This window comes from Aptenodytes forsteri, unplaced genomic scaffold (genome assembly GCF_000699145.1).
Source record: "Aptenodytes forsteri isolate BGI_AS27 unplaced genomic scaffold, ASM69914v1 Scaffold255, whole genome shotgun sequence".
NCBI lineage: Eukaryota > Metazoa > Chordata > Aves > Sphenisciformes > Spheniscidae > Aptenodytes > Aptenodytes forsteri.
The window spans coordinates 8,021,622-8,033,763 of record NW_008794888.1 but is presented as its reverse complement, the minus strand read 5'-3'; the positions used below and the strand labels follow the sequence as shown (position 1 = coordinate 8,033,763).

The following is a 12,142-nucleotide window of genomic DNA, read 5'->3' as shown; positions in this document are numbered from 1 at the left end:
AATGAAAACTTCATAAATAAAAAGTTTGTCTCGTTCCCAATTTGATTTTTTCAATATTCACTATTATATCTTTAGATTAAGTGGAAGAACGTGGAAGCAGAAGGGAAAGAAGTGTTAGGGGGTGAACACAAGAATATATAAAAATATATAAAAAATAACCTCTGGGATCACTGGCTTTTTTTTTCCTATGGCAACTTCTAACCATCACAGGCATATAATGAATGTCTGAACATTAAGAATTTATGTGTGCTGCCTTAGATGAGCATAATTCTCAACTATTATTAATGAGAAACTATAAAACACATTTCAAGTTTTATACCTAAATTACATGAAGTTTCCAAAAACCATAAATACATCTGTCTATGGGTATCTACAGAGAATTATATAACGCGCTTTTGTAACACAGTCACCGAGGCAGTGGAACTCATCCCATTTGAGAAAAGATCTTACAAGGGAAACTTTCTACAGAGTAATTCATCCCCTGCTCTGTTTTCTGAAATATTTATAGATGCCTCCAGTCTAGTCAGGAAATGGGGGGGGGAAGCTTTTTCAAAACCAGCATCGTTATTTACAACATGGCTTGATCTTAATTTTCAGTCTCCCCTGAGAAGCTGATCCAGTGTTTCATTTTATAGCAATTAATTTGCTGTTTAAGAATGAATATAGCTTTACAATAGTAAAGCGGATTATAGTTTTATCTTTACTTCTACATTCGTTAAATCTCTTTATAGTTACAGTGGAGTAATTTACTAGTTTTCACTTGTGGAAATTCCACTTCTGGTTTTTCCGTCACAAATTATGGCTTCAGTCTCAGCTGATATATGCTGATATTGACAGCTATATTTCTTGTAACAGAACTCTGCAAAATTGCGTTTTCTCTGGCTGGAAATAAGTACCAGCATACCTGCTAGAGCCAGCATGGTCTTGAACTGTCACATGTTGCTTAGTGGAAGTTGGAAAGGGAACCATCACACTCAGTTCTCAACTCCTCTAAATCAGGGGCTACTCCACTGAAATCTCTGGCGGCTATGGAGTAACTGCCTCCAGTCTGAAGGAGCACGGAGGAGGAACTGGTGTGGGTAAGGGAACGGAACTAGAAGCTTTTGTCTGGGGTGCATGTGTGTTACCTGGAATACCCGGAACGTGGCTGCACACAAAGAACTGGGAAGTGATGGAAAAAGTGGCTACTTGAGGATGTACTGAGCAGATGGAGTTCTACTGTAGTTGATGTGGCCACAAAGATGCTACTCAGGAGCAGCTAAGTATCTGTGCATACTGTCAGGACCACAAAGCTTATCCCTATTAAGGGGATAACCTAGAAATCAGGTGCAATTGGTTACAAAAGTCTATTGCAATTTTTGTGCAGTGTAGAGCTTTGTAACAACACAACTTCAAGGTTTAGAAACTTTAAGGAACATGGGATTATTTTCTTTGGTTTTCCCTAGGCTTTTCTTCTGCATTCCAAACCCCTCACCCTTGCAAGAGACGTTCAAAATACGTTTTTTGTCAAAAGTGACTAAGTGTTCTTTTTCATCAGACAAAAACCAATAGACCCCTCTGCTTCTGCTCAGTGGCAGGTGATTAAAACACATCTATAAACTCCTCAGTGAACTGGCAATATGAGCAACTTGAGAAAGCACAGTTCTCAAAGCCAGCGTGCAATATGTCTTCATGGCAGCACTCAAGTGTAACACGGATGTGCCTGAGCTGGGTCAACATCGGTACAAGCAGCTAATGGTACAACATCAGTTATTATTTCTCGAGTCACAATACGTCACGCAACCATAAAACTAAAAAATTCCCTGCAATTTTCAGGAACAGGAAACAAAATTTCTAAAGGGCTCAAAGGGAATAGCAGCATCTTAAAATTGTCAGAGGCAAATGATATTAAGATCAAAAGTGAACTCACTGCCAGATATGGCAAGGAAGAAATAAGTCTTTCAAAAAGTAATGCTAAATGGAAAATTCAAAAGCAGTATTAAATTCTTTTTTGTGGCAAAACAAGAAGGTTTTTAACCACAATGCCTAATTTTCATTTAGTCAGAGGCATTTTTCATTGCAAAAACATGTAGACTAAACCTAATAAAAGAGAAGTTCAAGCTGCTGTGGTCTTTGGCAAGTAAGTACTGTAGGAGCAAGTAGGTAGTGCAAATGAAAGTGCAAGTAGCAAGCGAGAGCTTAAAAAGTTCACAAATCTTGTTTGAGTGAGCGGAAGCAGCTTGCAAGATGAGTCAGCAGGCAGCAGAAGCAATTAGAGTAGGAGAGCAAGGGGAAATGAAAAGGAACAGAGAATGAAGAAACAACAACATTCCCACTGGAAAATTATTTCAGCAAATGATAGAAATAAAGCTACCAAAGGCCAGCAAGTCTGCACTAAACCACTAGACAGTTACTAGAGAAAAGTTGTATAATACTGCATATCCTTTCTTAATGCTCCCTCTGCAAGAACTGCTGGGATCAGGCTCATAGCGTCTTATGTTTTCTAAATACTATTAATCATCCTAATGAGAGCTGATGTTTTACAAGACATCTACAGCAGAAGTAGCTTGGCCACACACGAAGGAGGACACAATTTCACCTGTTATTCATTTATATTGAAAGAAGCCATTAACGCTTTGACTACATTAATACAGTAATGCTCCTGCAGACCAAAGTATCTAGTGACTCCGAGTAACCACATCTGGACTGGAAAAGGGCCCAACTTCCAGACAATGGAAGTTCAGCCATAATTTAAAAAAAAAAAAAAAAAGTTCTCAGGAAGTAGGATTTGGAGGACAATTCTTTCTTCAAAACTTAGGCCCAATATGCTTAATTACTGCCGTATATAGGAAGCTCATTGTTATAGGTCACATTATAGTAAGTACTGCGCAAGCACATACTACCACAAATGGTTCCTGCAGTAAGGAGTACAGAAAGACCAAGGTGGGGGCTGGCTACACCTGGGCTGGCTGCGTTTTTTAAAGAGCATTTTTGGACACAAACGGAGTTTTTAAGAGCATGCTTTCTCTCAAGATTGGAGACCAGGATACATCATGGCAAACTTGGTTTGACTGAGAAGAGCAAGAGCTCCCAACTGCAGAGACATTTCAGTGTTCATTTCTGGCTGTGAAGCTTAAGAGTTTGGCTTGTCCAAAAAAATCCTTTTTTTCCAGATGGGAAAGACAGACTGATTTCTAGCCAAATTTTAGTAATTTTCTCTACTTTACAGGTTTGGCAGATTGAGCAGCTTGAATATACTCCCTTCAGCTAAGCAAACTGATATATTCTCAGTGAAAATGAAGACCAGCTGTGCCGGTTTTGGCTGGGGTAGAGTTCATTTTCTTCATAGTAGCTAGTATGGGGATATGTTTTGGATTTGTGCTGGAAACACTGTTCATAACACAGGGATGTTTTCATTACTGCTGAGCAGTGCTGACACAGAGTCAAGGCCTTTTCTGCTTCTCACCCCACCCCACCAGCGAGGAGGCTGGGGGGGCACAAGAAGTTGGGAGGGGACACAGCTGGGACAGCTGACCCCAACTGACCAAAGGGACATTCCACACCATATGACGTCATGCTCAGCATGTAAAGCTGGGGGAAGAAGAAGGAAGGGGGGGACATTCGGAGTGTTCTTATCTCAACCCACGAGTTTTCTCACTTTTACCCTTCCAATTGTCTCCCCATCCCACCGAGGGGGAGCGAGCGAGCAGCTGTGTGGTGCTTAGTTGCTGGACGGGGGTAACAAGACACGACGTCATGCTCAGCATGTAAAGCTGGGGGAAGAAGAAGGAAGGGGGGGACATTCGGAGTGATGGCATTTGTCTTCCCAAGTAACCATTACGCGTGATGGAGCCCTGCTTTCCTGGAGATGGCTGAACACCTGCCTGCCGATGGGAAGGTGTGAAAGAATTCCTTGCTTTGCTTTGCTTGCGTTCGCGGCTTTTGCTTTACCTATTAAACTGTTCTTATCTCAACCCACGAGTTTTCTCACTTTTACCCTTCCAATTGTCTCCCCCATCCCACCGAGGGGGAGCGAGCGAGCAGCTGTGTGGTGCTTAGTTGCTGGCTGGGGTTAAACCACGACACCAGCAAAACATCCATAAGCCATTTTTCAGCTCCTTCAGATTTAATTTGTCTAACATAGCAATTCCTAGAGAATAATTACATTGTTTTTCTGAAGCCTAGTTTTGACAACAACCAAATTCAGCTTCTCTCTCTTCCTGACAGTGTTCTTCTTATTCTGAGATCTTAATTATGTCTTCCTACATCAGCATTCCTCTACTTACCCGTGCGTTCTGCCTTTCAGTTATATACACGTCCAGCTGAGATGAATGAAATCAAGAAGGAACTGGTGCATGCATGGATGGCAGGTTGTCTGCAACTTAATCATTTTTATATTAATGTAATCACACCTGCTACATGAAGCTTTTAATGAACACGAGCACATAACAGTTGCAGGATGTGGCCCACATACTTGTCTCAGTGTCTGCAGCTTGCTAGGAATTGCATTTCCACATAGTGGAGGTGCTTGCAGCTGTTTTAATGGATGCCCGCAACGGCTGCATACAGCAGTACTCACTCTGGGATGGATTCTCTGCATTTGTTCCTTTTATGAAAGCTGCCTGTGATTCAGTTGTGATGATTTGATTCATACATCTTAAGTCACTCCCACCCAAGCCACATTTTGTGACAATGGTTGTTTCACAACTGCATCTCCATGACAAGAAACCACAATTTTTAGGATAGGGAAAGAAACACGTGAGCCAGACCCTGCATTTCTTGCATGCTAGTGAGAATTCTGAGCAAAGCACCTAGGTGGCCTTCATCTCTTGCAGCATTATCCACTAAAGCTTTATGTAGCAGCAAGCATTACATTTATATAAAAATTAAGCTACAAGGATCATTTTCAGTTATCTAGAAAATTCAGGATAATAACCGAAATAAACCAGTCAAGGAAATCTCTCTTTAAACTAGACTGTGTATAAATTTAAACTAGCAACTCATTTTGGTCATTTTCTACTCATACTTCATCCTTTAATCACTTTACCAGGCAGAGAGCAAGCTTCATTTTTGTAGACAACATCCATTTTTATGAGAGTTCATTATTTCATTCACACCTTCGCTTTTACAGTTTCTTGGCTTGGACTTCTTATATCCACGTCTCCTAGCAATTCCCTTTGCTTACAATTTTCTGTTGCTTTTCTACATAAAAAATTGTACAAAGTCTGCCTTATCTGAGCAGTGCAAGAGAAGCCCGTTATTACTCAAACAAGTTTTCTGAACTCCTCAGAGTTTCAGCTTCAGACCTGGGGGAGACTACAAGGCTGTTCACTGACATTATTTACAAACTGATTCACTTGGGCTCTTCTGGGCCACTGAATAAACCTGCTTTTCCACATCTGACTGTTCTTAGCATGGAAGAGCATGATCAGCCAACATTTTCACCTTTAATTCTGGGGTGATTGCTTCTATCGTACTCTCAAAACTAGACCCATTTCTATCACCAGTATGTGGAACTTCTATTTGATTTTACCCGAAGTTCCACCTACAGAAAAATGTTTACAATACTATAAGACTTTACATGAGTATTTTCATGGCCATGTATTTGAGTTGTGCTATTCTTACTTGCCAAATAACATGGATGATCTTGCAAGCAACATGCATGATCTTGCAAGCAACAACTACCTGACAACGCACACACACAATACAAACCTTTTCCAGGACAACCCATGCATTCCCAAAGTTCAGGAAAATCTTAATTAGCAGTTGTGTTTTCAACTCCCATTTCCTTTATATTGACAGTGCTGTGCTTCCAGATTACACAGATGGTGACAGAATAGGATCTTGACTATATAGAGATGGAGGCGTTAAAGCCCTTGGCAAGAACATCTCTTTGGAAGGCACAGGCATAGGTCTTAAAACTAGCCAGCCTGCCCTTAGTGACACCAATATGCCACAGCAGGTTCAAAGAAGAGTAGATCAGACACAGCATTTGCAGATATGTGGAGCTTCTTTGAGAATCCAACTGTAAGAGTAAAGCAAAGTGCACAACTGCAAAACCCATGAGCATCACTGGGGCTTTACAACCTGAGAATGTTAAATAACAGCACAAGCTGCTGTTTTCATTGAAAAATGAAAAGCAGCAGTAAGGAGTGGTAAGAGGCAAGCACATTTTTTAAATTTAATTTTGTTTAAACTGCTAGTTGTTGTAAATCTCAAAGAAGGCCCCGTTTCCTCTCTGCACTCTTTATGTAGTAGCAGCTCCTTAAACCACATAAAACAAGTAGGCCAAGTTCTCTCTGAGAATATTTCGTGGAGTTTAGACTTGTCTGAAGGAGTAACACAAGGATGAATAGAACTCACAGGCTACATAAAACAGGAGTTATATTCCAGTCTTGAGCCACTACATCACTCAACCAAAAAACCTCTATCTTGACCTGTTACATTGGATTTACCTGGAAGAGAAATCAAATAAAATTTAGCCTGAAGCTTTGAAAGCCCCCTGCCTAAACGTGAAGTCTCCTTTTATTCCGCAGGCTAGGAGATTTCGTCAAACTCTTTCACAAAGGTCACAAGAACAATAAACTTATGCCCTACAGCCAGAAAGCACCTAAGAGGCACCTCATGACTTGATACTTCAAGGACAACTGCAAGTGATAGGTCGTGGTCCAGAAAAACATCCGTGACACAGATTACTTCAGCAGAAACCCAAACATCTTATATATATGGCTTCAGCAATGTAAAGCAACACCAGTGCCTCAGCAGCCAGTATATCAACTTTATGTCACCATGTGATTTGAAGGGAAAACAGAACTCACTAATGCTTTGAGCAAACACAGGCATGACCATTATTACTGTGGCAGATGAAAAAGGGACAAAACCAGGGCAGAGAGGACACTCAGCACATCTGTGACTGAGAAGATACAAAACAATAGAAGATTCCTGTAAGAATGACAACAAAGATGAGGAGAAATGCTGTGATGTCACCAGGGAGGGCTACCAGAACAGCTGCAACAGAAACACAGAAAAGAGGGAACTACAAAGTTTGAGAACTATCATCTTGGAGATCACATAAAAGCTCCAAGGTGAGGCTATAGTGTTACTGCCCATGCACTAAAGACCCTTCTTCCAGAAGATCAGTAATCCTGGGCAAAGCTCGGTTCTGCCAGACAATACCTTCTTAGGCTATTCTGAAACAGGAGAATGATTTCCTTTGGCAACTCCTGATCACAGACCTCACCAGTTTCTGCACCAAGTGCCAGATTTATTTCTTAGACCTTGCCTTCTTTGACATAAAAGGTGACATACATCAACATGTATTTTTAAATGAAACAAAAAACATACCAAAGCAAACAGAAAACCCTCTCCTGTACATGCTTATCCCACTTGCAAGAAAACAACCAACCAGTGACCATCATGTTACATACTGCCACTGCTGGGAAACATTCAAGATACACATGCTGCAGTCACCGTGTCATGTAGAGAGCAGAACTAGATTTAAGCTAAATGACTCAGGTGCTGGTAATAATCTAGCTGTATTAGTATGAACTGCAGCATAACTAGTGTGCCCTACTGAAGAATGGTGATTGCAGCATAAGAATTTACACAGTACAAGAACTTAAAAAAAACCCCAGAAACACTGTCTTGGTATTTATGTAACAGCACAATACAGCTGCCCAGTCTTTTAAACATCTTTGGGTTGTTCCATAGGAGGAACAGCAAACATACATAAAAACACCCCAGTTTAAATTATAATGCTCCCAAAACTCTCTGTTGGAATTTACCATTTCCATTTTCAAGACTGCACTGGCAGGAAGGCAGAGCAGAGCAGCAGAACTTCTTGAGATGCACACAGAACAGAGCACTTTTGAAGCGAGTCTTTAATATTTTAAGAGAGAATTCTTTATTCACAGAATGTGCAAGAAGTCCTTCCGAACTACACGCAAAAATAAACCTCGAAATTCTAATGAAGATACAGAGGGGAAAAAAGAAAAAAGCAGCACAGCAGTGTTCCAAGAGAATACATAATTCACAAGTTTAAAATTCAAGCGCTCCCTTCCTATGCCTGGAGCTCTCTTAAAATATTAACAATCAAATCTCTTCGGTAAGTGTACGGCGTATACTTTATTCTGAACCAGTGCCTTGGGAAAAGGTTACCACTCGGGGCATACATTTTCATCCCCTGTTTGCCCATCAGACCACGAAGAATCCTGTTGCGGGACAAGATTTTATTGTAAAATTCAACCCCACCTCTGGCATAGTCTTTGGAAATGGTAGCTGCCTTTCTGTCAGCCTTGCAGTCTAGGTGATAGGTCATAGCATCGTAAGAAACGTAATAGCACATTAGTCCACCAGCAGCAGTTATGAGGTTACAGATGCTGCGAAGTATCACAGGGCCAGGAGATAAACCCAGAAGTAGCTTTATACCTCTCCCACAGAGAAATGTACCAGCTAAGCAAGTTGGAGCCACGGCTGCACTTGCTAAAGGACTGCCATTCTGCAAATACACAACTTCTCTGGCAATGGCAAACTTCTGAGCTTCAAGTGAAAATGTCAGAGCTTCTTTCAAAGCAACACCTTCGTTGCTCTCCCAGTCTACTTCCTTGCCATTGATCACAACAACATGGTTGACTATTCCTTTTTTATCCCCAGCTGTGCTATCAAAATTAGGCGGGATGCCCACCAAAGAGCCTGCAGGCAGCCAGGGGATTCCAGCACTCACAGGGTGGAAGCCAGAAGCTGCAAAGGCTCGATAGGAGTCAGTGGACTTCACATCAGTATCTTGAAGGACATCTTGAAAGACACCACAGAGCTTCTGTGAAAGCTCAGCTGGCTGCCCCTCTGACCAGCACTCGTGCAACAGTTTGAATGTCTGCTCAGGAAACACATGATAGGAAAGGTTAGCGCCAAAGAGTCCCATGCAAGAAACGGCCAACAAAGTGATCTTGCGCTTCTTTAACCACACAGATGCCGTCCGCAGGAACTGCACTGCCATAGTCAAATCCTAACCTGTTTATAACACAAAATCAGGAATTAAAGTGTGCATAAATGGGTCTCGCATCTCTGTAGCATTTTAAAAAACAAAGCAAAAAACATGAGAAGAAGCAGAGTACAATAACCAAAGAAACATTCTCTCTTCTACATTAACAAAACACAAAACACCTTTACAGAGAAAGTGATACTCATTAATTTTTGGGCCTCAGAACATAGGATGATTGATACGGAGAATTAACTTCTCCCTCTCTCCCTCCCTCCAGTAAATCAATGTACCGCAGTAAAGGCAATAATAAAGCCACCATACTTCCTCCTTCCCCCAGCAATCAATACACATTCTGTATTTACCTAACATACTTGCCTAGTCCTTGCCAGCACAATCCTACTGTTACACTCCACTACAGACACAGACTACAGATATTAAGGCCAGAAAGAGCCAATAATTAGATTAATCTATGCTAACCTCCTCTACAGTACAGCTCCAAAAATTTTAATCAGTAACCTCAATACTAAATTCGGTAACTTGAGCTTGACTACAACTTCCAAAATAGGACCCCATTTTGATTTGAAAATTCCACGAGACAGAATTTTCCTTCAGAGTTTGTTCTAATGGACAGTCAACCTCACTATTAAAAAAAAAGAACAGTATGTGTTTTTTCTATTTTTTTTCAGATTTCAACTTCCAGGCAGTGGTTCTGGCTTACTCAGCAAAAAGCTGTTTTCAGAAAGCAGCATGCTTTCAGTGGCTACTTTTAAAAATTTGTCTCTGAAATAATTTCTCTGACAAATAATACGTGCAATCCAGAGCAGAAACTGGAACAGAAATTGTTTCAGGGCAGACAACTATGTTGTGACTCTTTAAACAAGCAGATAAACTTAAAAACTTTCAAACCTGCCAACTCTTTCAGTTCAAGAGTCCTGCTTCCCTTGGGGAGTATCAGTTCCTTTTATGGCCCAAGCCATATGATGTGCCCTGTCCAGGAAAGCTCCAATCTCTTAAAAAATCCCATTGGCTACAGAATTCTCCCCTGAAATGATGCTACTACAAAGTAGCAGTGAAAACTGGATGCCCCTGTTTCCATTTGCATCTTGCAATGTCTCTTCTCTCAGGGCTTTAACACATGAGCTTCAGAGAATCTTGCTGCAGCTGTTGAAGACATTAGTATTTCCAGCTGTCCTTACAGGAAGCCGAGGTGGCAGAAGGAAACTGTGCTTTGATACAACAACCAAGGTCTTGGTGTAGAGTACCATCAAAGGTGGGTTTCAGCTATGCTGCTGGGCTTTGTACGGCAGCAGCTGAAACACAGACATATGCTCTCTTCTTCCACTCACGCTAAACAAGAACCTCCCCCAGAGGGGTAGAGTGGACAACTGGGGGCTGTAACATCATAAAACAGCACTGCATGACATGCCAGGATATACCAGTCATGATCAACAGCAAATGAGTATTAACCACAGGGAAACAAAAAGGGATTAAATTAAAGGCGGTGTTTTAATGATATGTCATTACTACTCCTTCCTATGAAGCTCTTTCAGAGTAAATTCACCAGGGGAAGAATAATCTTGTTTAATGTTTATACTGCACTGAACACATACCGAGTGCTTAATAAAAACAATGATGCATGTAAGTATACAATAATTTAATATGTTTCTTAGTGTAGTAAGTGGTGGTATTCTTACATTCTGCTGAAGACTGGAGGTGGTGATTTGTTTGACAAAATTATTTAAGAAAAACATGCTAAAGAGCCAAGAGCTTGGATGAAACCCAATTTCGGGAGAAAACCTCCTTGATAATAGAGCTAAAAACCAGAAAATGGTAATACCAAACCCAAACGACCTCTTTGGAGTTAACGATCTCTCAGCAAATCTGGTAGTCTAGATCCGATTGAAAAGGTCATGCCATTTACAGTGGGGGGCCAGCACTTCAAAAGGGATGACTGTATGAAGACTATCACTTGATCCACATGTGAAGCTGAGCCAAGGACTTCCCAAGCTTCTCCCACTCATGTTAGAGACAGCCCTCCTGTTTGGCCTGGCTAACAGATCCTTTTAAGATTAAGAACATAGCAAGGAGAAAATTTAGCACCTCAGCTTATGTCCACACCAGTGTGGGGAAGGACAGACCACGCTGAAAACCAGCCTACTCTCCTTTCTTGCATGACCAAATGGTGCTTGCTAAGCACACGGGATGCTGAATACTCCTCCCGGTCAGCAACTCGGGATGCCGGGAAGCACACCTGGACAGGCGGGCAGACAGCAGCCCACGGGCCATCGGGTGAACCACAGGAAAGCAGGGCAGGAAGCGCTGCGCTTATCTATACACTTCTCCAAAACAGCCGTAACGGCAGGATACACCTCAATGCATTAACACTAAATTTTTCCTGCGTCGATCATAAAAATTCTAACAGTTGCTAAGTATTAATTTTTTTTTTTTATTAAATTAACCTTTGTGCAGGCATGGTTTCAAACCTTTGTGGACAGACCCCTCGCATTATACGGCCTATGGTCCTGCCACACCCCTAATGCAAAAGTAAGCAGGAAATAATGCAAGAATAAGCAGTATTCATTTTCTTGTGATAGTCAATACTCACGAAAATAAAAGGAAAATTGCCCTTGATACCTTTCAGCACTCGTGTTTTCAAGTCTTCCCCGAGGGTCAGCACAGACTCTCAGCTCCTGCAGAAAATCCCGCTGCAGCCTTAACTGCATACGGCATCTTTGCTTTTATTCATAAACTTCGTGCAATTTACGTATAAGGAAGGCAACCGGAAGCTACAAGGCAATTTATATGGACTATATCCTGCAAACTTAATCGTTCAGTTAGTTCCCATAAAGCCAAGACAATGTTTATAAGGTGGTCTCTCCCAAATGCTGAAATACTATTAATCTCTGTGGTGCTACGGGCACTCATTCAAGCACATCCACTTAAGCCTGAGAATTTTAGCAGCTAAAGTTCAAAACGGAGGACATCTACGCAGGTTTTGTCCTATAACGGAGGACATCTACGCAGGTTTTGTCCTCATGTTTGAATAAATGTATTTTTTCTAATTGCACGTAGCCGAGGAAAGGCCAACTTATGACATTATCAGTCAGCAAATGGGGCGAGGGCTGGACCCGCCTCCAGGGCTCAGGATTTCAAGGCTCACTTGTCGAAAAATAAAAATTCAAA

At 41.4% G+C, this 12,142-nt stretch overlaps 1 protein-coding gene across 3 annotated transcripts; it reads right to left on the bottom strand.

Annotated features, from left to right (window-relative positions):
• Positions 1 to 7,841: 7,841 nt before the first annotated feature.
• TMEM177 (transmembrane protein 177) lies at positions 7,842 to 11,727 on the bottom strand. 3 transcript variants are annotated; one of them, XM_009274976.2, is made up of 2 exons: positions 11,565 to 11,727; positions 7,842 to 8,988 (listed from the first exon to the last, which is right to left on the bottom strand). In XM_009274976.2, exon 2 carries the CDS (start codon positions 8,972 to 8,974, stop codon positions 8,039 to 8,041), a length of 936 nt encoding a protein of 311 aa, XP_009273251.1. In that variant the 5' UTR covers positions 8,975 to 8,988; positions 11,565 to 11,727; the 3' UTR covers positions 7,842 to 8,038. The 3 variants fall into 3 exon arrangements, with proteins under 3 accessions (XP_009273251.1, XP_009273250.1, XP_009273252.1); XM_009274975.2 differs by having other exon boundaries at positions 11,594 to 11,727; XM_009274977.1 differs by lacking the exon at positions 11,565 to 11,727 and adding an exon at positions 9,866 to 9,908.
• Positions 11,728 to 12,142: the final 415 nt, after the last annotated feature.